Source organism: Stigmatopora nigra, chromosome 14 (genome assembly GCF_051989575.1).
Source record: "Stigmatopora nigra isolate UIUO_SnigA chromosome 14, RoL_Snig_1.1, whole genome shotgun sequence".
In the NCBI taxonomy this organism is placed as follows: domain Eukaryota; kingdom Metazoa; phylum Chordata; class Actinopteri; order Syngnathiformes; family Syngnathidae; genus Stigmatopora; species Stigmatopora nigra.
The window spans coordinates 493,875-519,450 of NC_135521.1; the positions used below are offsets into that span (position 1 = coordinate 493,875).

Here is a 25,576-nt window from a genome sequence, read left to right on the forward strand (position 1 = left end):
AAGCACTTTTTTTTAGCTAAATATGGAAGTCTACATTTTTACAGATTTTAAATAGGAGAATGGATGATTCTATTGGTAGAGGGGGCCAAACCTTTTGTGAATGTCAGCAAATCAAACTCATTTAGAGTCTTCAAATTGAAGGCCATTTTTTTCACTAGACTTTCAACTTTCATCGGTGTCCAAACCACGGCTTGGGGGCCAAATTGCGAGCACCATGTCACAGTTGTTCTCCAAAGTTGCAGCTTTTCCAAAATATCAACTCCAAATTTCAGTAGGCTTCCGACGCCAAAAAACAACACAACAATTTAGGAGGCGCTTAAAGCGACATCGGATGTGGGCGCCGGCATTTTGAAGGCGTCCCCCAAAGAATTCTAAAACATGCGAGAATGTCAAAGCGGACACCCGGGAGCTATCCACGTTAAGAGCGCCCGTGGGAAAGGAGCCAGGATATGGTTAGCGTGGTGGCGGGCGGCTAAAGGCCACATGCATATTGAAAGCTTTCAAAGGCCAAAGGGCTCTTGGACAAGACACTTGTCCACTTTGTGTTTGCCATGCGTGGGCCCACGTCGTCGCACACAAGGTCGGGATGGATGCTCTCCAGAATAGAGATGGAGTTATTTGCACAATCCTTCCCAGAGGAAAGTTCCCTGGGCTGGATTCAAAATGGAAATCCCGTTCGCCAAAATGACTCCATTTTACTTTTATTTACCTATACCTTGGAGTTGGTCACGAGGAAAATCGTGCCATGCGACCCGTCTATCGCAAGTGATAAAAGTAAGATTTGGGAGGGAGGGAGGGAGGGAGGCAGCCCGGCGTTGACGGATTTAGGTCCAAACGTCGGGGGAGGCAAAGCGACGGTGATGACTGACAGCGCTGGATTTTGCTTTTGAGCCCTCCTTAAACGCCATTTGGGCATCTGTTTCTAGGCCGTTGCCCGCCGTCTCGGACCCACTCGCAGATAATAAAACACACCGAACGGTCGAAGGTCGTGGTTGTCGCGAGCAACATGCTTCTCAAGAATGCCCCCCACCCGTTAAAAGAGAGCAGATTACCATTTTGAAGTGGGGATTGAGCATCAGCCCATTTGGTGTGGCCCCAAAATCATATGCACCGTCTTTTTCTTAAGTAGAATGAATTATAATGCACGAATGATACAAAATAGATTGGAGAGTCCATTTGGAATTCTTTGCATGGATTCATCTCTAAGTTTGTTTGTCTGTTTTTAACCACGTACCTGAAGTGGTCTTGGAGGCCCGGGTGAACGTGGCACGTCCCCCCGTTCAGGCAGGGGAAGCTTATGCAGGCGTTAATGGGCGTTTCACAGTTCTGACCCTGAGAGAGATGGAAAAAAAGAACATTTCATACAGTATATGCTTTAGGACAACATCATCATGGCCCTATTTTTAAAGCGTATAAATGGTCCATTTTTGCAAAACAAAAACATCTTTGCATTTCACCTTGAATCCAACGGAACAGGTACAGTGGTGCGAGCCGGACGCGTCGGCCACGCACGTGCCGTTGTTCTGGCACGGCTCCGCCAGACAGGGAGCGCACTTTGAAGCCAGTCCGATATCCACCGGCCCTCAAATGGAAAAAAACAAAAAAAAAACACTCGCTAGAGCAACGTGCGATGCGACAGCTTTTCCATTTTCGGGATTTTTTTTTTTTTTTTTTACCTTTACACTGGAACTTGTTGAGCGGCGTCGTCAACAGGAGCCTGTCGGCCATGTCGGGAGGCCCGGTGCAGCGTGCGATGCCTGTCGGGTTGTGGAATCATCCTCCGTGATTTTGCTCAAAGCGGACAAAGCCGATTGACGTTTTGCCGGGCGCCACTTTTCTTACCGGGCTCTTTGAAGCCGGCCTTGACCCACTGGGAGAGCCAGCGGAGTTCGCAGTTGCAGTACAAGGGGTTGGCGCCCAAAGCCCTAGAGGGGTTCCCAAAATCAAGTCCCATCGTCCTCCAACAAAGCGCCCGTCTTTGGCGTTTGGCGGCGGCTTACTCACAGGTGGGACAAAGCGGTGAGGTGACCGAAGGCGCCGTCCGGGATGCTGGAGAGGTCGTTCCCGTGGAGAGTCCTGGAACAATTTCATCAACAAAAAGGACCGTCAGGTTTCATGTACGTGGACGCCACTGATAGACGTTCAAGTACGTGCGTGTGTTGTGAATCGGAATCGATTACCATGGCAAGGCCGCACCATGTTTAATATCAATGCCTTTTCTTATTTTTTCGTGTTATTGAGCAATAAATATCCGTGAAAGGGAGCCCAGTCTCCCATCCAATCAGTTCCAAGTGGCACGCGGGCATAAATGGCGGGCGGGAAAATGAGCGACTTTTTTGCTTTATTGACTCATTGCGTATGGCGACAGGCTTAGTCATGGCAGTCATGTGAGCTAAATCTTACTTTCCGCCAGACGGCGTGGTGCGGAGCCATAAATTATTCAAATGATCTGCGGCACGAGACCACCGCGCTCGTGTCTATAATGGAACATGACTAAAATATTTATGTATAAAAGTCAACAGAAAGCCGGTGCTGGCAGAAATGTAGCCGTTGTAATGGGCTCCGTGACTCGTCGTGTGACTTACTTACAATGCCGTTACATATATTTTGCACCTTTTTTTTCCTCTGTTGATTTCTTTGTTTCAACCAATTTCAGGTATTAAAGACTGCACAAACATTTTTTATCATTATTATGGACCCATTATACCCATAGATGACTAACGTGTGAACATCTGTCTGTACTCCCAGCTTAGTTGTTTGTTCCCACAATTTAGTACATTTTAGTAGCCCTGGTTTAATAAAACGTGGGTGCTGTTTAGTCATCTATTATCCATTCATATATAAACATATATAGTTTAGTAATCTGCAGGTGTAGTTTAGTAATTGTTGGGTACATTTGAATAATCTGTAGAACTCTGTGTACAATCAAGTCATCCATAACGCCAGTTTGGTAAATGGGATTAATAAACTGCAGGTACAGGTTAGTAATATGTGGGTTGTGTACAATCTACATAGAGATTATTTATCTACGGATAAAGATTGCTTGTCATATATATATATTTTTTACGCCGGGACTCGTAGATTAGCCCAGCGAGAAATGCAAGAGCTAAATGAAAACCGGCGAGCGGCACTGAAAGGAAGGCCCGCCGTGCACGCAAGGGGCGCCGAGACAGAGGGTGGACAAGCTGATGGATGACAGGAAGAAACACACAGCGAAGCTCCATTCCTCAAGGCCAACGCCAGCCACAAAGCGGCCATTGGACACACGCGAGGATGGGCGGAACAACGGCCAGGGGGAGGGACCACAGATGAGAGCTCATCATCACTTTTATCTCGTCATCGGTTAGTCCGGCGGAACCGACGAGCGCGCCGCGGCAGTGAGGGGTGGGCTGATTAAATTTTGATTTAGCTCTAGAGCGAGCGGGGGCGGGGCCCAGATCGTGACTCACAGTAGGCGGAGCGATTTGAGACCGTGGAAGGCGTGGACCGGGATGCAGCGAATTTGGTTGTAGCTCAGGATCCTGGTGGAAGGAGAAAGAAAAAAAAAAGCTTAGAGCTTACATTTACACTCCTGCTTAATGAGCCACTGTACTTCAGACCCTGCCCCATAGACATCGATTGGCTGCCACGGCCACCACTCACAGCGTGGCCAGTTGGCTCATGTTGCTGAAGGCGTACGGCGCCACCGCGCTGATGCTGTTGTTGCTCAGGTCTCTGCGGAGGCAAAGGCGTCAGGTCAATACACCCACAATGCATTGCGGAGCGCGCGGCGCGCGTGGGGTGGCCAGACGTACACCAGCGACAGGTGCTTGAGGGCGCCCAGCTCCTTGGGTACAGACGTCAGCATGTTGCCCTCCAAATACCTGCACGCAAACAAACAAATGGGGATCATTTCCGGACTAGAAAAGGAGGCGGGGCTTTTGTGCTGGCAAAAATGGCGTTCCCCTCATGACAAACAGTTGGCACTGTCTTTCTCTGGGGTCACAAGTAGGTCGAGCAGACACCATGATGGAGTGTCTTCCCGCGGCCGATCAATACCTAATCACTGTTATTGACCCTGAGGAGCGGGAGTCATTTGAGAGCCCCGACGTCGCTCGCCTGCTCGCCTTTAGTATGACGGATATTGGCGCCGTTTCAGAAGGAGGGGAAAAAAAACAACTAACAAACGGGGAAAAAAAGTCCTTTTACCAGCTATAACACTGGCGGCTTCTAATAAATAAAGACTTTCTTTAATGGAATCTTGCCAATGATACAAAAAATAAAAATCATCCAGTCACTTTCTGTCAGAAAACAATCCAAAAAATGAAATTGGCTGGCAACCATTTCAACCAACTGCCCTTAGCTGGTTAGGATATGTTCCGGCACCCCTGCGGCACACCAGGGTCCAATGTGCCAATTGTATTTTTTTTTTTTGCCCCGGGTTACTTTTGACAGGCCATTTTACGGGTTAAACTGGATTGGCAAAATGAAACATTTTCCAGCATTTTCTTGGCGGATCCAAAGTTACGTACAGACGGCATCGGCCAGATGATTTTTTTTGCTCCAACTGGAGTTGAGATCCATGTCCAATGAGGAAATGGTGTTTAGCAGGCGCCGACGACTGTTTCTTCAACATTTGGGCGAGAATAGCTCGGAAGAAGACGGGGAAAGCCCCTGTCCAAGGTCAGCTTTGTGTGGAAAAACTAAGCCCACATAGTAAAAAATCTCATTATTTGTACTTTTTTAGGCCACTTTTTAACCTCTTGATGCCAAAAAGCATCAGGGCAGGAGTTGGGACAGAGAAAGAGCCAATTCCTATTTTGAAGTGAAAATACATGGCCAATCTTTAATGGCCAATTTAAGTACAAAAAGTCTATTAATTATTTTGACAATGTCACGCTGTGGCTGAGTATCAATGGGAGTACGCATGCACTTAAGTCTGATGGAATATTTGAGCTCACAGGTTAGCGGAGAGCCATATGCACCCACCAAAAGAGCCAAATATGGCTGCAGAGCCATACATTCCCTGGCCCTGCATTTGAAGTAATATGTAAGCACAGCGTGTATGTAAACACCGCTTGTCATGATGGTTTTTTTTGGTAATTTCAGGGAGTTGGGGAGCCAGGCAATGAAGCAGCCGGTGTAAAGTGGAAGGGGCGGGGGTGGGGGCGGTGCTTGTACTCACAGTTCGGTGGCGTCCTTGGGAACGCCCTTGGGCAGCGAGCGCAGGCCTCTGTTGCTGCATCGCACCACGCCATCGGAGCACGCGCACACGTCGGGGCAGCCGGACGCCGGGAGGCAGCCGTTATCCTCGCCACCTGAAAGACGAGGCGGTGAGGGAGGGGGTGGTCATCAGAAAAAAAGAAAATGGCGCAAACTGACGTTATCGGCCGTGCCGGGATCCCCAAAGGCTAATTGGTCATACTTAGCACGCAGATAAACGGGCCACATTGGCGCTTTCTGAGGACGACTTGAGCCGCTATTATCTCCACAATTCTTGAGGCTGCACTTTAGCGCCGTTTTTTTCTTTTTTAAAAAGGAGGAACTATAAATAAAAGATTATCTTAATTTAGATAGGCTGGGGGAGAAAGAAGGGAGTTTTTTTTCCTCTTCAATCGACAGATTAAAACGTCTTTATGTTGAGTTTATCTATAAAACATGCTCGGGTTAAAAAGTTCACGCGCCAGTGCATGAAACTTTTTTTATTTTGCTCATTTCTACAAGGACATAGGGAATACTAATGTTAATCGATTTTGATAGGTTGAAGCTTAAACTGGCAGCCCTCCAATTATAAATCCAAATGTAGATATTATATTGCGGCAATCACAATTTTCTTTGAGGCGACCCTAGTACCTTTTATAAAGTCACATTTAATAGCTGTAAAAATACTTGACACTTGGCAGGTTAATCAAATTTACACCAATTTCCGTTTTTTGTTCTTTGATTTGCCGCCGCAACAAGTTCATTCCTCACGCTCGGCGGATCAATAAAGTCTTATTATCTTATCTCAGATGAACAGAAGCTGATAAAACAAGCCGACAGTGGCAGGCCAACAACAAGGACTGCTTCAAGGACGTCTAAATAAAAGCACCAGCCGAGCTGAAAAGGCACTCGGCAACAACGCGAAGACGCGGTGGAAAGAACGTGGCCGAGGCTGGCGGCCAGGAGCGTTATTTTTGGCCTCCATTTGCCGGCGTGACACGCTGGCCCCCCTCCCGAACGCACGGTCGTTCCGTTATGGGAAGACTTGAACCGTGCTTCGAGTGGAGTCAAAAGCAACAAAGTCAAAACCATAATGGAGGATAATGAGCAGGAGCCGCCCGGCCAATAATAACGCAACTTGACTTTTGTCTACACGCGTCTCTGAAAATTGCTTTGGATTTCGCCGTGGCGCTTGTTGGCCATTGTGATGTCACAGATTTGGCTGCTTCTAGGGATATTGGAGCGGGACTTTTCCTGGACAAAACCCCAATCCGGGGACCCAGTCCCGTTCCCAATCCTGAATATCTACGGCATCGGATTTGGGTGGAAAACATTCCGCCTCGATTCTGGTGGCAAACTTTGCATGTGGTAGTCGCAGAATAATAAACCGCAAACAAAGCCAAGGTCAATACCGTGTTTTCATTTCCCTTTTTACGTTGTGGCTGGCCAGACTTGAGCTAGCGCCACCTGACTCTTTGCCCGCAAAAGTTCTCTCTCCCAGTTTTTGGGGTGGCAATTTTGGACACACCCACGTATTGGTCAAGTACCTCCAGAAGTTATGATTGCTAGTCCTTTTATTTGTCAAATAAAAGCGCTTTAATCCCACGTGTCTTTTGGCCAAGAAGTCAGCCAGAGTCACTTACAGGCAAACGTTGGAACATGCAATAAACCACCAGAGTGGCATTTATATGACCTCATATGCTTAAAACTCACACTGACTTTTGACCAGAGGCGAAGCCACTAACGACTTTCCAAGATGATGTTTTACAAAAACCTTTTAGCGCAGGAAATGATCAGAGGGGTGAAAATTAATTTCTCCACCAAGAGACGCGGCGGCGTGGCATCGAACTTGGCAAGCATGTCACCGCGACTGGGGGACGACGCCATGATGTCATTTGCTAGAGGTTAGCGATGGCGCGGCAGCCCAGAGACGACGGACGGCGACGTGATTGGCGCCGGAACCCGACTCCAGCGCTGGCCCAGAGACGGGCTGGCACCACGTGGCCTAAATATCAACCATTACAACATTGTAATATTCCATTTCCGTTCCTGTCGTGAGAATATTGCCTTTCTTTTTTCAACGCCGCCAGAGAGAAAGTCAGAAAATCTCCCGGTCGGGGATTACGAAGTCCGACCTCAGAATGTTCCAGCGTAAACAGTGACAACCGCCAATTGCTATTTGTTTTGTTTGGGAATTAGAAATTTGACCCGCCGCGGTCCTGCCAGTAATCTTAGCAGCTTTTTTTCTTTTTCAAGGCTGACTTTTTTTTTCTCCGAAAAACGATGACGGAGAAGTTCAGGCATGAGTTATATCACGTTTAATCTATATGTATGGTTTTGGTTAGGAGGCCAGATTTTTTTGCAGGCAAACAAATCAGTGGTGCAGCACGAAATGAGGCTGCGAAGAAATGACATTTAAATAGTTGCTTCTCATCAATGCATTTGTAGAATGGAGCTCTCCTCCACTTGTAGTTTTGACTCCGGAAGACATGTTTTTGGAGTCGTAAAAAATAATTCAAAATATAACGTAACCAGGATTGGATGAAACCATTTGTTTGTATTCAAACGGCTGACAACTGCTGGCAGACGATTGGATCTCCTGACGCTTGCGCCCCGCCCCCCCCCCCCCCCAAAAAAAAAAACAATAAAAATGATAGGATTGTATCTTACCGTCGCACGTAAAGTCGGGACTGGCGACGTCCTGGATGGGAATCTCCTTGAGGAAGGCGGGCCTTTGACAGCGAGGGTTCCCGCTCACCACTCGCGTTTTCTTCAGCCAATGACCCAGCCAGGCCAGGTGACAGTCGCACACGTACGGGTTGGACAGGAGGTTACTGCAAACACACGCACACACAATATTTGTCACCTTCTGGCCTCGGACGATTTGAATCCAAGGCGAACGTGGCCAATTTTTCAGTCGCAAATAATGGCAGAAATTCTGAGTACCGAGTAGTACAACTTTTGCTCCCAAAGCCAAATTCATTCACTGAGAGGAAATAAGAGAAAAAGGTTATTGTCCCGTCATTCCTTTTGGTGAATTCAATGAGATACAGCGAGGCAGAGATAAGCCAGCCTGCCGCAGGAAAAAGAAAAGAAGGTTATCGTATTCATGCTATTCTTCCATTTGGATGACCCCCCCCCCCTGGCCGCTTTTTCAGATATTAACGCCGAGGCGGATTCAATGACGGGTCGGCGCAACGCTTTGGATCCCCGGCGGCCGTTGGGCTTCGGGGACCGAGGTTCCCATAGCGACGCCGGTAAACAACCAGCGGTTGAAAAAGCCACCATTACCCCCACTCGCCCGTTCGTCCCTTAGCAACCGGTCGCCGCTCACGATCGCCAGGCGAGGAATTGACCTCGCCGAGTGGCGACTCGACCTCGGCCAAATCTCTTCCTTCCCCTTTTCCACGTGTTAATCTTTTAATTAAACGTACGCACGTTGCCGGGAAATGAGAGGGGATGGAGGGGCGTGTCCAGCCGTCTTGGGGTGAGCGCTTCCAAATCAAAACAAAGCAGATAAGGAAATCAGTAAACAAACTCGGGTTTCCTTTGCAGAGCCAAAATGACATTATTTATAAATATTTTGTCAATTGGTCGCAAACTACAGCAAAAATAGGGTGTCTTATAGTCAAGAAATTACTGTTTTTTTCAGGGAATGATGTCACAGCTGGTGTTATTAGTATTCAAACGATGGACGGGCAGAATAGTATTCATTGAGCGAGTCACTGTTCGACAAACATGGATCAAAATCCATTCCCGCCCGGTCTTCCGTAATGAGCAGCTTTTCAGTGGAAGGGCTTCTGTGAAAAGTCCAGCCATTGACATTCCTTCAAGCCCGCCGTCAAAATTCATTTCCAAAGAAAAGCCAGGTGGAAACTGGAATGGAATTTGACGGCTATACGAGCTTTCCTTCTTTGGCGGGGGAGCTTTTTTTTACGGCAAGGGATGTGTTCACAGTAAGGAATCAAGAGAAAGGCCAGCTTTTACCACAGCGACACCTTATTTACAACCTTCGCGTGTACAGTAGGTGGTCGCTCAGGAGATTGAAGCGGACGCCGTCTCTCATCATCGCCATGGGGAAGACGGGCGATAAAATGGCTGGCCTCGGGCTACGTTTACACCAGAACAACCGCGTAAAAGCTGGAAAATCCATTTCTGGGATTCCGCAATGTTGTTATCTCGGTGCAGTTGGACCCAACGACAGAAGCCAACGTCATCAAACGTGCGTCGGGGCCAAGAGCGGACAAAACGGCGCCGCTCGCCAATTCATGGCCCATTTGGCTGACGTTTTTTTTGTTTGTTGACATTTGACTTGTTGGTTAAATGTGAGATTTTTTACAATTGAAATATGTGCTTGTGGTGCTGATTCAGGCAAATAATAAAAACATTAAAAAACTCACATGGTGGAGAGGGAGTGCAAAGTGGCAAAGGCTCCCGGGGCGATGCTGGAGATCCGGTTGTCGTACAAGGACAGCAGACGCACCGAACTCAGGCCCGTGAACGTGGTGTTGTCGATGCAGCCGATCTGATTGCTCCGCAGCATTCTGGAACAGTAAATAAACTCGCGTCAATACGGAATAGGGAGCGTCGCCCCATTTGATTATGACAAATGGAGTTTGGGGGTATACTCACAGCGTTTTCAAGCCAGTCAGACCTCGGAACATTCGCCCGTGGAGTCCGCTGAGCTTGTTGCCGGTCAGGAGAACCTCTTGAACCCCCGCCGCTCCGTCGAAGGCTCCCTCGCGGATGTCCCGCAGTTTGTTGTTGCTCAGGTTGCTGCAAGGACAAAGTCACCGTCAGCCAATGGGTGGCCCTCCCCGAATACGAGGGGCAGGCAACACATACGCTCCTAAAATAGTCGCATGGGGACGTTGCCAGAACTAACCACCCTACCACCGTGCCACCACAGTTTCGACCATACCGAGATCATTTATACATGACTACGGGAGTTTTGGGCTTGGGCTCCGGCACCCCCGCAACCAACAGTCGCAGTACTTCCATTTCCCCGGCAAAAGCCAGTAGGATACACCCACTCTGGCAATCAAATTACAATTGACAAGCCGCAGAGACAATAAGCCGAGACGATCCCTATCGCGGCCTGCCGATCCTCGGGGGAGCGGCGGGGGAGCGGCGGGGGAGCGGCCGGCGAGCGACCGGCGAGCGACCGGCGAGCGACCGGCGCGCGTCCTCGCTTATCGGCTCGCCGCGCCGGGGAAAAGGGATGAGAAGATGGAGATGAGACGGAAGGAATGGAGAGGAGCAAAATGGAAATGAGAGCGCGCCCAATCTATATCCTGCGAGATGCTGGGCAATTTCCTCTCCAATAAATCAACTCTTGCTCTTTTTTTTCTCCCCCGTTGAGCTTCCGCTAACTCGGCAGAGCAGAAGAGCTTGTAGATAAAAGGCGCTTGTAAATCTGAATCCAAGGCCAATTGCCTCCTCGCGCTTCATTTGGACTCTCCGTCCGTCCGTCTCTCGCCGACTTGTTTGGGTCCGCCACGCCACGGGGAGAGCCACAAGGGGAAAACATTACAATTAAAAGAGCTTTATCGGACAGCGCTGTCCAAGGGGCTGATGTCTACCGCAATTTTTGGGCTATCGGCTACTATGGGCCGGGTTGGGTCACGAGAAAAAAAGTCAGGAAAATAAGATAGATGCGTCATCAAGTGAAATAATAAAAGACAAAAATATACGTACATTTTCCTCAAGTTTGGGAGCTTCTTGAACATCCCGGTGGCCTCCAGCAGGACGATCTCGTTGTCGTTCAGTCGCCTGCACAAAAACGCAAAAAAAAGGACATTTTGCAAAGTACATCAACATATTCTCAAGGGCTGATGAATTGAAGAAAGTCAGGATTAATTAAGCATCCAGGTAAATAACAAAAAAAAGTATTTTGTCACTGACTTGTACAAAAACATATCAATAATAATGTTTTTTTTATTGATTGCTATTTCTAGTTGGAAAGTCAAATTGATGGACAGACAGCAAAAAGAAAAGCCAAATAAGGAGACAAAATAAATGGCTTTGTTTTTACCATTTGTATTTTTCCATGGCAAAAAAAAGTCAATGATAAAATATACCCTTTTGTTTGTATGGATTGATTCATTTAGTATTCTACTCTCTTGACATTTATCTAGGTTTTAATTTTGGCACCCGTGGGATGGTGTGGGTAAAAAAAGAAAAAGGTTAAAAAGCCTGCGGCGACTCTTGCAATGCTTTTAACGGGAGAGAAATGAGCTTGCTAATTTAAAGAGGCTGAATAAAGAAGAGAAGGATCAATCACTTGTATGGCCTCATCAATAGCCCCAATGGCCAAAGCACAAGACATCTCTTTTATTGGGCCATTCTTACCAAAAGCCGATTAAAACAATCCACTTTTGACGTGGCCTATCCTGCTCACTTTGCTAATTCAACCTGGTTCAGCATCTCGTGCGCGCAACCAATCGCAGGGCACCAACGGACAAACGACAAGCCATCCTGGCAATTTAGACTTTTCAATGAGCTTAGCACGCATGTTTATTTGGGATGTGGGAGGAAAGCGGAGCACCCGGAGAAAACCCACGCAATGCTGGGGAGAACATGCCAACCGACCTGGGATCGAACCCAGAACTGTGAGGCCGAGCCCCCGGAATGATTCTTGATACAGATATTGTTAATAAATGGGCTCCAAGTGAGACATTTTTGAATTCATCTCAGTTTCTTGCTCTCGTGTTCAATTTGTAAAAAAAACCTGGGAAGACGGTAGGACGGCGCCGACCTCACGTTGCGCTGGTTCTTTATGTTTAACGGATCCGCTGAATACTGAGCAGGCCTCCTCCTCCTTCTCCGTCTCGGCGTCTTGCTTCTTTCTTATTGGAATAATCCGCCACGGGAAGGCGAGCCTCCGTACACGCGTACTTTAAGCCCGCTCACAATGTAATCAGAATATCCCTCTTGCATATTACTTTGTCTGCGCTAAGCCATTTGTCAGTGCTAAAGAAGGATGGGAGGGGCTTTTCCTTTGCTTGGGTCTTGCTTGGGGGAGCGAGATTTCAGCGGGAAGCTTCTTTTTGCTTCTCTTTAGCAGGCAAAACGAAAGATACGATGGTGGTGGCGTGATCTGGTTTTTAAAGGGACTCGGATACATCTCATATTTGTTTTTGAGGACATCATTGAAGTCGGTCGTCATTCCAAATGTTCTCTTCTTTAATGCTATATTTTGACAATGTTTTCTTATTTTTTCAGTTAAAAAAAAAAATCAAAAAATAAACAACTTACAGGTCGCTGGTGTGTTCCGGAATGTGCGGCGGTATGCGGGTGAGTTTGAGGTTGGAGCAGTCCACCGTGGTGCCCTCGCAGCGGCATTTCTCGGGACAAACCAGGTCCTGGAAACACTCTCCGCTCAGGCGGCTGCGGTAATCCTCTTGACCTTTTTGGGAGGAAGTCACAACAAAGAAAAAGATTTTAGATTAGATCACTTGATTTATCCGGTATTTGGGACATTTCATGACATTTCCCCTCATTTTGGAAAAAACAACAACAAAAAACCGGCCCAATTTTGTCTCGTCTTTTTTCAATAAAATAAGTAACCATTTAACAGTTTTGTGTGCCTAATTCCATTTTCCTATTCCGAATTGAGAAGAAAAAAAGCCCAATGCCAATTCTGCATTGAACAGGAGTTGAATCCAAAGTGAATATTCCTCTTTGGTCCGAGTGAAATTTACTGGTCTCCAGCGGACTCGTTTCTTTTTAATAATGTCTCGAGGCGGCTGTTGTTAGGGAGAAAGCAATAGCACAGTTGGAAAGAGAGATTTTTGGGAAAGCCGAAAAGCTCATTAGTGGGTTACTTTAGGGGCCGAGTGGAGCCGGTCGGGATCAGCCATGCCACTTTAGCCGCCGCCGCCGCCGCCAGGACCCTTTTTGTGCAGCTGGGGCAGGTGTGCGTGCAATGTCCCATCTGGCTAATTGGCAATGCCAAGTGGCCATTAACCGTAGCTTTACTTTTGCTCAATGTTCCCACCTTAACCAAATTTGTCATTGAACTCTTTCAATGCGATACGTGTCTACATTGGTCACTTTTCAGAGACATACATGGACCACAACGGGCAGCAAGACCTAAATTTCATTTAAAACATAAACACCTTATTAAATGGACGTACCCTCATGAAAATTCCACAAACATAATAATAATTATACATTAAAAAAATAAACTCTGCACGCATTCAGGCCAGATTCGATTTTTTCAAGATTCGAATTGACGCGGGTCGTTTTCAAGTGATTATTATTAAGTGATTTTGTTAAAAAACACATTAAAAGCATTCAGTTCAATCCAATTCAAGTGTGCTTGTTTCACATTGGCTGAAAACACAAAAAAAACGAGATTAAAAAATTTAATCTAATGTAGTTGATCAAGACATTTATAATTAAAGAACAGCGTTATGTTATTTTTACTACATTTGTGACCGTAATATTTCTCTGTGGTCCACTTTTTAGTTTTCAACCTTGCTCAACCCTCTTTTCTGCAGGACGTACTCGTGGCCAAGGATGAGGCGCTCTAAAAAGGCGGAATACCCGGTTACCGTACAGCCGAGAACGAGCGTTCTCAAAATAGGACGCGTTTTCTTGGGCAACGCGGGACATCAGTCAAGGCTCGCGGAGACGCCATTGGCCGGTAGACGCAGGCGAACGCGTGCCGGGCGGTCCCTGGCGCTTGACGGAACCATGTGATGCCACAGCAGGCGGGGCCACATGGTTAGATCAAGCACAAGAGACAGCCGCACGAGCCAATCGCAGGGCGGGTCCACACAGGAGGCGGGGCAAAGGGAGGAAGGGGGCAAACAGAGAGCGGGAAGACAGGTCGGCGGCAGTTAGGTCCGAGAGGAGGTGCGAGCGAGGAGAGGGCAGCCGCCGCGCCTTTCAAATTCGGACCGGCAAAGATCGGCTTTTTTTTTGCTTCACGTCGACCAAAATCGCCAAATACGTCTATCGTCCACAAAAGCAGATAATACTTCAAATACGAAAATTGAAAAAACATTACTCAAACTTCATGTGGCCGGATGTCCCAAAAGTTTGGACACCCCTGCTCTACTTGATGCACAGAAAAATTTGGATTTCTGATGTTTAGTAGACTAGGATGTTTGCACACACATTTGTGGTCAAAGCGGGGAAGCCAAAAAAAGGTGACGTTGTATTTTGGTCTGGAGCGAAGAAAGCAAACAATGGACTTGGATAGCTAGTCTGGATGAGGCCTTGAAATACTCCATTGCCTGCACTTTGCGCCCCTCACCTGTGCAGCGGAACTTCTTGCCTTTGACTTGACTGATGCGCTTGTTGGCCAGTCGGCGGGGGTGACTGCAACGCGCCCCGCTGGTCTCGATGGGGTTGTCCAGCAGAAAATCGGCCAGCCACTTCAAATGACAGTCGCACATGAAGGGGTTCTGAGCCAAATGACTGAAGAGCAGAAAAACAGCATCCCAGTGACAAACAAGAAAAGTACTTTCTAATCATTGAATTCCTATTATTAGAAAGAAGAGGAAATGGTGTATTATCAAGAAGTTCTCATTGGAATTCCACTTACAGTGTTTTGATGGCGCGCAGTGGCGTGAAGAGTCCCTTGCTGATGGTTTGCAATTTGTTGTCGTAGAGCGACAACAAGTTGAGGTTTTGCAGGTCGTGGAAGGTATTGACGCGAAGACAATTGATCTTGTTGGCGTTCAGCAGCCTGAAAGCACAACAGGCATTTCAACCCACGCAAATACATCGCTGCCGTCCGCAAATTCAGTACTTACAGTAGCTGAAGGGACACCAGGCCGTCGAACAATCCTTTGGGCAGCTCGGTGATCTTGTTGCCATATAAAACACTGCATGGAGGGCAAAGAAAAAAAAAAAAATCACATTATCTTCTCCTATTTTGTTATACATTTTAGCACACATTTATACACATATATATGCGCATGGAAAGATGAAATCCCATCCGGGCGCTTTTTTTCTCTCGCATTGAACGGGCTTGAGCGATTTTCCACTTTGACGCCTGACTTCTCCCGCCACGTCTGGGAGTCCCAACGCGGCGACCTTGGCCGGCCTTTCTTGTCCGTCCGTCCGTCTCGTTTTCACGCTCCGGATTGACTCAAATTAAACTGTCCTTCATGTCGTTATCGCGCCGGCCCCAGTTAGAGAGGCGCAAACAACACGGGCGCTCCTCGCCCATTACGGGCGCCAACCTGGCCGCACAAATCGACTCGTGTGCGTGTTTCTTTCCCTTTGGGTGTCAGCTACAATATTTGGATTTGCTAAATGAGTGGAAATGCAATTACTGGGAGCAGAGAGCGGCCTCAGTGGGGACTCCGTTGACTTAATCTACCTTTCAGTAGCACCTCCATTAGTTTGCGCTTTTAAAAATTTCATCGAGTGGGAACCGAACCCAACAAATAAAAGAAAAAGGGCGGTATTTTGCGGTGGCCGACTTACAGGGAGGTCAGCGAGCGGAGGCCGTTGAAGGCGTCGGCGGCCATGTCGGAAATCTGGTTCATGCTCAAGTCTCTGTGGGAGGAATTGAAATTTTGACTTTGTTGTGTTATGCCTTGGCGTATGATGAATTACCCAGACAATTTACCGCATACTCACATTCTCTTCAGCTTCTTGTAGGACGAAAAGGCCCCCGGTGGGACACTTTTGATCAAGTTCTGCTCCAAGCGACTGAATAGGAGTACACAAATAAATGGAGACAACAGAATTTGCACGTTAAAAAAGAAATGCCGTCATTGACAAGCGACCGAGGGCCAATCGCTATGTGGGGCCCAATAAAATCAATCGTGGGTGTCCACTAATGTTTCAGGCCAAAATTCAGAATACACAGAATAACCCCCTTATTTTAAGGGTAAAAATTAAATGACTGTTTTTAAGTTAAACTCCATTTTTAGTTCTTTTGTCACCCTTGCGCGTAAAGGAAAAAAAAAACATTCAATCTCCACTGATTTGGGCTTGTTTGTTGACTCAAAGTAGAAAAAAATGAAGAGCCCAAATGTTTGACGCAATAGTTGGCGTGCGCGATAATTCATGCGTGTCTGACAGCAGTTGGCGGCTAATATTTGACAAGTTGTACAAAAACAAAGCAATTTGCACGCTAAAGCGCTTGCCGCCCGCCCGCTGGCTCATTTGCAAAAATGTACTGCGGTCGTGTATTGCTAAAGACGGCTAGTTCGGGGAGGGGGGACGTTGGGGGACGGGGGGGGGGGGGGTCAAAATGGGGAGGCTTCAAGGCTGGGAGCAGGGTCAGCTGTCAGCTTGATGAAAAGACATCTTTTCCGCTTTAACCCGCACTGGCAACCTGTTCTTGACCTCCATACTTTTCAAGCCCATCCTTCCATCCTTCCTTCCATCCATCCATCCATCCATCGTGGCAGACAGCTTTGTCAAGGTGAAAAGCCAACCAGTTCATTCCGAATCAACTATTTGGACTTTTCCAAGACAGGATGATGAGATCTTGTGTTTAAAAGCTATTTGGCATTTTTCATACTATTAGTCTCGCGCCAGAGTAGATATATACAAAAGTCACAACGGCGTATCACCTAGTCAATGAAATAAATATATAAGATACAATTAGTTATTTTGAATTGTTAGAAAGCAAAAACAAACATTACAGGTCAAAGTAATGGTCAAATAGGGAAACAAAGACAACATAAGCTGTCACGGCACCAGCCAACCAAAGAAAAAAAAAATCCCACAATATATATATTTTTTTTTATGAACTAATTGCCTGTCGTTGACGGTGACAGACGTTTAATCGATTTAAGCTTGAAGGAGTGTCCCCGAAGGCCTGTGTTTTAGCACCACTGACCGCCTTTTTTAGTGCGCAAAATATGGCCTGCTATCATCTTAAAGTCACCGTTGGCGTATTTCAAGGTGATTTGAATGATTTCACAAAGCCTTCTAGATCAACTTCCCATTTCACATTGGAATGTGAACGCCGCCGCCATGTTTGTTTCTTGGCCGCCATTCGCTCGTCTCTTTAAGTGGCGACTGCTGAGTGCCAAACAATTTACTGTGGCGGTTAACCTGTGCAAATTCATTTAAAGAAGGAGACGCGTGTATGGCATTAACGTGGATATTGCTAAGGGCAATGGAAAATAAATCCTAACACAAGGTCGAGATAAAGGCACTTAGTGGCGTACAACTATAGACCACGTTAAAGGGAAGTCACTTTACAAGCACAATGGAAACAAGAAAAAAAATAAATAAAACAAATCGATCAGGCCGAGGTGGCGATTAGATGATGATTGAAAGATGGACGACATTGACTGCCAGCGTGCACAAATCTGACATTGAGCAAGTCGTGTATTGGAAAGTCAATCCAAGTGTCGAGTCGACATTTTCAAACGAGCTTGCTCCGTGGATACTGCCTCGTCAATTTAAATTTAATAATTTCCAAGAAAATGCAAACGACTAAAATATTCTCTACAACATGAAGTGAGCTCACGTGACTTATTTTCGTGGGCCAAACAAAGTCAAGAAGCAACATGATTGAGGTGAATTCAGAAAATCTTTTTCTTACATTTCCACGATTCCCTCCGGGAGGTTGGCGGGTATCTCGGTCAGGCCTTTGCGCCGACAGTTCACGATGTTGTTGTCGCAGGTGCAAGTGGGCGGGCACACCGCCACCATGGGCGCGCACGTCCTGGGCTCGGTGGGGACGGGGCCTGCGGGGAATCATTGCCAGAGAAATCAGGATCCTACGCAGAAAAGCGCATAAGGAAGGGCCCGCCCAGCCACCCGCCGACCCATCGACCGGGTTCATCGGCAGAAAGGACGCTTGACAAGTCCATTAGCGGCCGGCTGAATCAGGAGCTTCCAAACATTGATAAGGAGAAAAAAAAACCCTTTCTTTTGGCTGAACGTGCGCTTTTCCGCACGTCGTCGATGTTAGAATGGACGCCGTGGCGCTGAGCAGCCTGAGCCGGTGGCGATAACGCGCTCGGCTTCTAATGGATCTTGATGGGGCCTCTCTTAAAAGGCATTTGCCACAAATGCTGGCTTTCAAATGATACCAGAGCATATTTTGGAGACAAATTGTCATCGATACCAGATCCGAGCAATTGTACAATAACATCAAATAGTAGACGAGAGTAAAGTAACGGAGATGATTTGTATGTGTCTTTCCATATTTTGGCATTTGGGCTCCTTGTTTGGATAGAATAAATAGTTTAAATACTCATTAGCATTTGAATGTGGTTTTCCATTGAATATTAGCCAACAATTTCTTGAAACTAAGCAAGACAAAGTTGTTGATATTTTTGTAATACTACAACAATTTGTAAAGCCTCAACGTGGTACTCTTGTTGGGATTTTTCTGTTTCCACAAACTGGTTGAGCGAGCCAGGGCCAGTCCAGGCCACCGCCATTCGCCTAAAAAAAAACAACTCACCGTTACAGAGAAAATCCTTCTTGGGTACATCGGGGACATTCAGGCCCCTCATGTGGGCGGGGGCCATGCACTGGGTGAAGGGCGCCAGGCCCCGTCTCGCCCGCAGCCAATCGGAGAGCCAGGAAAGCTGACAGTCACAGTGAAGGTTGTTGGAGTGCAAGCGACTGTGGAGGAAGGGTTGCAAAACATACTACGTTCAGGTACTGGATCACATCAACTGCAATTGACAGTAGTAGAAGTGTCATTATTAATGAACCTCGCTACCGAAAACTAGTTAGAAAACGAACTGAAATTGGATTTCACGACGACGTCACTGGCAAGGAAGGAGTTAAGGGATTTGAACTTAGCCAATCTGCGCCGGATCAGGGGGCGGCCATACGGCAGGTGGTCTTGTCGGCGCATTATTCGCCGGACAGACTTTAGGATAAATCCCGTTACGGAACAGAGACGAACGGAAGGACGGGCCCATTGACACCAGCAGCGGGGGCAGCGCCTTTTAATACCGCTTTCCCTTTAGAAATGGGGTTTATAGTCAACACCCCTCCTGCCCCCGGCTGGAGACGGCCCACCCCCGGAGCTCACCTTAATTACCCACAGCTAGGATTAAAGCAGGGAGCACAATGTGGCTAGCGGGACGCGTCTTTTTTTTATTACCGATAAACATAAAATGCAACGTGTCCCGTTTATTCCTATCGGGAGTGACAAAAAGCGGCGCTGGCGGTCAAAGCAGCGCCGACGATTTGGGCAAAGAGTGGACTTATCGGCTAATATGTAAATCGTGTTAGCTGGTGGGCTGGCGGGACGCATTTTTATTTACTGATAACACAAATCTGATCCGACATTTATTCTTGTTGGGATTGCTTTAGTAATCAAGTCATCAAGTATTATTAGAAGTAATTATCAGCGGGTAAAGAATTGTATTGTAAGCAATGTCATTTATCAGTTCATCAATTATGAATTGATTGTATTAAGTTGTGTGCAAGTGAACTTTTTTTTGGCAACCAGTCATATAAAAGACACACTTTTCCGCATTTGCGTTTAGTGTGACGTCAATGGAGATGAACCTTTTGTACTCACAGCGTCCGCAACTTGGGCATGTGGTTGAAGCTGGACAGCGGGATGAGGCTGATGTTGTTGTTATTGAGTGTGCTAAAGAGAGAGAGAGGAAAAAAAAGAGGGAGATGGAGGGAGGGAAGAAAAACAGATTCATTAGCAGTTGCAGTTCCAGGAAGCATGCACTCATGCACATCCCAATAAATGTCACAGCAAATCCACATTCATGCATTCGAGAGAAAGAACATACAATGCTCCACACACACTCACTCACTCACTGACTCACTGGCTGGAGTTGCATACACTAAAAATACTTCCATTTGTGCCATATTTAAAACTTTGATTATATATTTGAAATATTCCTCCACATTTTCTTCCCATTTCATAATGTTTCTTATCCATTGTTTGGCTAACTGATGGACTAAAACAGGGTGCCTCAAATTGAACACCCAAAAACATTTAAATAGAGAAAGCTAAGGTCAATTGACTGGTATTTTGAACATTTATCACCTGGCTTTGACTTTGCTCTCTCGAGGCAGGCCGGCAAAACATAAACATTATTGATTTCCAAGCGTCCTCACGCCTAGAAAATAGAACGGCGCAAAGAGACGACACGAAAAAAAGAAAAGCAAAACAGAAAGCTGCTCCATCAAAGCAACTCAGCGGGGACCAAAAGGCTTTTCGTCCATTTTTATGTTTTTTTTTTTCCTTCAGGTGGCTGAAAGCTGGTAAGACAGCTTTTTACAAGATGGCACTCGCGGGACGGACAAAAGTGGCCAAAAAGCACTTTGCATGAAAAATAGCCGGACTATCGCTCACAAATGAGATGCTGGCCTGAAAATGGCAGCGAGCGATGGCCATTTTCACTCCAGATATTCTTTCATTTATAAATTTATGCTTTATGCACCTTTAATAAGCAAACCCTAAAGTATTCAAAGAAATGATTAGTGATCTTGTTCCTATTTGTACCATTTATTGGCAAATACGAATGTAAAAATGAAATTATTCCACAATTCCCATCGCACTTTGTTGATTCTATGACAATTTAATTTTTAGATGACCAAAGCATTTTTAAAATGTTATATTTGTGTTGTAAAATGGAGATTTGCAAAAAAAACATTATTTGCCAACAACCATGATAATCTCATAAAAATACATATACGTTTTTAGGTCACCTCATGGTGAAACCCTTGCCAAAATCTATTTCCAAATGTCAAATATTGACACAAAGAAAGGCTTTGGAACCCCCCAAACCAAGCAATTCCCACAATGAGGGCATTGATTTCAAAAGGTAGCCGAAAGGGGCGCCCGCAAAGCCGCCGCGGTTTGTTTAAGGCCAATGTTGCCCCCAAGTGCACCAATTGGACTCATTAGGCAGGAGTTTCCGTGTTTACGCCGAGAGGCGCTCATCCCCAAAAACACGGCGTGCGCAACGTCCGTCTTCCTACCTAGCGCTCTACCCCGCGTCCTCGACGGCGGGGGATCGGATTTCGCCGTCAGAGGCCATTTCAGGCCGCCTCTGTAATTTAATTGCGGAATAACAACGGCCCCTCCCGGCTTCCGCTTTCCTCCCACCTCTACGCCGGGATGTCGGCCACGGCGCCCAATGAGCACAAATAAACAGGCCGGATCATTTTCGCAAAATTACTGGGAACGAGCCACGGTGATTTTGTGACAGTGAACCGGAGCACCCAAGGAAAACCCACGCAATTAGATGCAAACGACAAGTAGAGCGAGCCAGGGATTGAACCGAAAAGGTCGTTGCGCTCCTTTAAGCGCCAACCTGGCTCCACCATTTGACGCGGTAAAATGGCCTCTGCGGTGGTTGATGGAGGAGACTCTTTACAGGCAACACACCCTGCCGTCTATGTGTCGCAACAGAGGAGGAAGAGGAGGGAGGGAGGGATGGAGAGGGAGGGAGGGAGGGAGGGAGGAGGCGCTTGCAGCTAAGCGACGTTATCGCCTGTTTCGTGGCCACGACCTGCACACGGACGGAGGTGGACGCCACACACAAATGTGTGTCATAAACAACCTTGTCAGAGACTAGTCAAAAGTCATAAAGCAAAAGTTATTGAAATTGTAAATAAATTTAAAAAAAAGAATCATAATAGTAAAAATTTGAATTTCATTGTAGTTTTCAATTCAACATTCCATTTTGGGTTATTTAACGCTATCTTGACATTGTATTTCCCCCAAATGCTTTTTGATGTGTACATTTGCCGAATGTGAATTGAGGAATGAAAGGGTCAAATAATGTAAAAGCATATTGAGCCGCCATTCATTTACTTTGACGGGCAAGTTGACATTTTGATTGGTCTTAGTGGACCTTTAGGTGCAGGAGTTAAGTGCTTTCCGTGGTTAACTTGTGTCCTTTTGCAAACTTCCCATGGGGCTTAACATCCACTTTACTACTACTTTCTTTTTTTTTCTTTTGCTTTTTGCTTTAAAACCACAACTCACGGTGACTGGCTTTGTGTCGCCGCAGCCGCGTCCGTACGCCAGATTGCTTTCATAAAACAAAGTCCCGCCACGGAATGGATTTCCAGGAGGTTGCCGTTGGAAACCACTCTGGGAAATGCTCAAGGCTAAAAAGCCCAGTGGGGGGGGGGGGTCTAGGGGGCGCATCATTAGTGGCCCGGCCGAGGTATTTACAACCGCAACGCTTTTGACCTCTCGTCAGACGGCCCACCAGTAAGGTTTGGACGCGTCCGTGCGACCGTGGCCCGGCAAAAACGCCGGCGGGGGAACTTCTCGGAAGGAGGGTCGAATTCGGGGTCGCCTTTGACGTCAACGATAGTTTGCGTCTCGTTGGAACTGTTTGAGGGCTTGAAGAGGAGGATTGGGGGGTTGGGGGGCTTCCCATTAATGGACCGCTGGACCTCTTGCTATTGGCTTGGAAGGATTGAGACGGGTGGCGCGTGGAAAAACAGGGATAAAATCAACGTTTGGCCAGGAAGAAGGATAAAATGAGAGAGTGGGATGAGAGAAGAGAAAGGGTTAAAGCAACGTTGGAAATCCAAGGAGGATTTACTTCACGGTTGAGAGAAACATGAAGCAAGGGATGGAGAAATAGTAAAGGAGAGCATTAAAAGCTTCTAAAATAAGGGGAATGGGGACATACATGTGAAGAAGTCAAGGAACACAGCAGAAAAAGAACTCATTGAAGCCTCAAAAGACATTGAAGAGTGGACTGGGAAGAAAGAACAAGGGATGAGGGCTGAATGGAAAGCGGCTCTTTGGGCAGCGAGAAAGAATTGAACAAAGAGGAAGAAATTGATCACGTTTCATATCTCAAACACATGATTTACACGGATGAGCGACATGAGGCTAAATTCAAGGCGCTCCGAGACGGTATTTTACATGGCGCTGGTGAACAAAGTTAAAACAACAAGGACAAGATGATCATTGAGAGTTAATAAGGCAGAAAATGGATGCACATGCGCTTTCGGGGACAAAGTCACCTTGCCACTCGGCTTATGAATGATGACAGTTGCCGCTTGGCTAAAACTACGCCGCTAAAACGCTCGCACGCACGCGCACACTTTTTTGTACGGCATATCTGGTGCTGGCTGGTGGAGGAAAGCCATCATTAATTATGCAGCCGCCGCCGCGGCTCTTTCCATTTTTAGGCTCCGCCGAGTCTTTGCCGCACTCGCGCTAAATGCGCCCACGTTGCCCCGGCGTCACCCCGATGCTTCCGCGCTTCCCGTCTCGTTCACCGTCGTGATTTTCGGATCTGACGCTGGTCAAAATAATTTTTTATTGCGAGAGAATTGGCGAAAAAAAGAAAACAAAATACCACACCAGTTGAGTACCATAAGTACTGACTAACTAGATATAATAACCATGGGAAAGTCCTGCACTGCCGGTGATCACGTCACCGTTCTGAGATGAAGGCTTCAAATCTCGCCCTAGGCCTGTGTGTTTTTTCTCCGGGTATTCCGGTTCCCTCAGCACCCCCGTGACCCCATTAAGGATAAGCGTTACGGAAAATGAATGTACATACCAGAGAAATATACTTTGCCTCATGGTGACATGAATATGTAGAACATATTCTACATATTTTTTCCTGATACTGTGGCGAGTTTCATCTAAAAGATATTAGGCGAACACGTCCCTACTTTTTTGGAAACCATGCTACTCGCATACTAATGACTTTCTTCCCCATGAAGTGGAGGCTCACATATTCAAGCAATTTCCATTTTTGATGAATGTTGCCTAATGGCAGCAATGTTTCTTTTCGCCTTACGTTTAGCGTCCCTATGGGGAAAAATATAATCGCTTATACCTTTGCATCTATCGTCCATTTATAGCAGCGGCTCTATATGAAAGAGGTTTATGAAAAATGAAAGACTCAATGTAAATAAAAAATGTTAGCCCATCGCCCATACTCATTAATCGTTGTTGTCAGAAAGGAGGAAAAAAATGGTAAAAGTGCAAAGATCAATGAAGGCAAAAAGCCATCTAATCCAAGCGATTAGGATATTGGAACCATGACTAATTAATCATTTCATATTAGGACGACGGGGGCGCTCTCCACCGCTCGTTAGCTACGTGCGCACACAAACACGTGGCGTGGCGCGTATTAACACGCGTCACGCGCGGCGGGCGCCTCATTGGCATGCGTGGCAGCGGCGGCGGCCCCGGCCCACCGAGCGCCAGCCGTCCGTCCGGCCTGCCGTCCGACTCATTAGCGCGCTCGTTAGTCCAGTTATGTTAAATCCAAATTACCATTCATCATCACGCGGGGAGCCGTCGCTTAGGGGCCGCGCTAACTGGACACACTCCAGCCGCCGCACGGCCGGGCGCCGACGAATCGCTAATCGGGCGTTAACGCGCGCCCCACCGTCCATCGGGCCATGGATTTGACGCCGATGATTCGCCTCTTTTGACTGGCGGCCATTGTTCCAATGGTTTCAACTTCCAACGAAGCATTAGTTTAAAATTCAGAGTAGATATTTAAATCTGTTTTTTAATTGTCAAGCGAATACTTTTAACCGAATATGACTTAGAATCGCTCTCAATTAAATAAAAGTGAGCGAAACGGCCCAAAAGAACGTGGCAAATTAACCTATCAAGAGAAAGTGACCTATAAATACGAACAATTAAAATGAAGTGATACGTTATCAACTGGAAGCGACGTAAAATTAACATATATTGATCGATAGATGCCAAAATGGGAGGTCAGTGGCGGTGAAAAATATCTCCATATGAATGATAAATACAAATAAATTGGAAAGAAAGAAAAGAAAACGCTTACTAATGAAACGATGAAGTGGCGCTTTATGACGACCGCGTCGTATGAATAAAAGTGTCCCGACGACAATTTATCCATTTATTTTCACGGGCGACGGAACAACATTAAACTACGACTGGTCGGCCAGATAAAAAGCCTGGCTCGGATAAACCACGGCTAATTAAAACAAAAAGAAGTTTAATTTACGAGGGAGCTTCGTTAGGGCGCCCGCGACATTACGCGTCGTCGTTATGGATGTGACGGGATTATTGGGGACGCTTCATCAAAGCCAACGTGCCGTCGCAAAAAAAAAAAAAAAAAAAATGAGTAGACATTCAGAGCGAGAAAATATACAATGTCAACACGTCATACTTTGAACAAAAGACAATTAGTATTTTTGCAATTAGTCAGCTCGTTGGCTGAGGAAAATCAATAATGATATGACGGACCATTTGAAAAAGACGTCACTGCATAATAATAATTTGAACAGGAATGGATCCAAATGTCATAGGAAATCACCAACAAAAGTTTACCGAGCACAAAAGCATCTAAAAATCTATAAATATGCATTATCCCAGGACTCTTCCAAATCTAACCCAATTGAAATCCTGTAATATCATTTTAGATGCATATTGCAGAAGTCCATTTGCGAGTAAATCCTTCCCAACGCCATCTTGAACATCCCCCTCCTCACTTTCTGCTTCCGT

General features: G+C 46.5%; 1 protein-coding gene across 3 annotated transcripts in view; it reads right to left on the reverse strand.

Annotated features, from left to right (window-relative positions):
* Nucleotides 1-25,576, reverse strand: part of slit3 (slit homolog 3 (Drosophila)) — an 88,070-nt gene that overhangs the window by 10,484 nt on the left and 52,010 nt on the right. For all 3 annotated transcript variants that reach the window (XM_077732165.1, XM_077732164.1, XM_077732166.1), the window contains 22 exons: nucleotides 19,658-19,729; nucleotides 18,581-18,744; nucleotides 17,711-17,855; nucleotides 15,784-15,855; nucleotides 15,628-15,699; nucleotides 14,949-15,020; nucleotides 14,738-14,881; nucleotides 14,447-14,610; nucleotides 12,439-12,589; nucleotides 10,879-10,953; nucleotides 9,814-9,957; nucleotides 9,582-9,725; nucleotides 7,852-8,015; nucleotides 5,165-5,297; nucleotides 3,795-3,863; nucleotides 3,643-3,714; nucleotides 3,450-3,521; nucleotides 2,005-2,076; nucleotides 1,843-1,925; nucleotides 1,677-1,757; nucleotides 1,458-1,582; nucleotides 1,235-1,332 (listed from right to left, as the gene is read on the reverse strand). In XM_077732165.1, coding sequence (XP_077588291.1) covers nucleotides 1,235-1,332; nucleotides 1,458-1,582; nucleotides 1,677-1,757; nucleotides 1,843-1,925; nucleotides 2,005-2,076; nucleotides 3,450-3,521; nucleotides 3,643-3,714; nucleotides 3,795-3,863; nucleotides 5,165-5,297; nucleotides 7,852-8,015; nucleotides 9,582-9,725; nucleotides 9,814-9,957; nucleotides 10,879-10,953; nucleotides 12,439-12,589; nucleotides 14,447-14,610; nucleotides 14,738-14,881; nucleotides 14,949-15,020; nucleotides 15,628-15,699; nucleotides 15,784-15,855; nucleotides 17,711-17,855; nucleotides 18,581-18,744; nucleotides 19,658-19,729 — 2,388 coding nt within the window. The remainder of the gene's footprint in view (nucleotides 1-1,234; nucleotides 1,333-1,457; nucleotides 1,583-1,676; nucleotides 1,758-1,842; nucleotides 1,926-2,004; nucleotides 2,077-3,449; nucleotides 3,522-3,642; nucleotides 3,715-3,794; nucleotides 3,864-5,164; nucleotides 5,298-7,851; nucleotides 8,016-9,581; nucleotides 9,726-9,813; nucleotides 9,958-10,878; nucleotides 10,954-12,438; nucleotides 12,590-14,446; nucleotides 14,611-14,737; nucleotides 14,882-14,948; nucleotides 15,021-15,627; nucleotides 15,700-15,783; nucleotides 15,856-17,710; nucleotides 17,856-18,580; nucleotides 18,745-19,657; nucleotides 19,730-25,576) is intronic.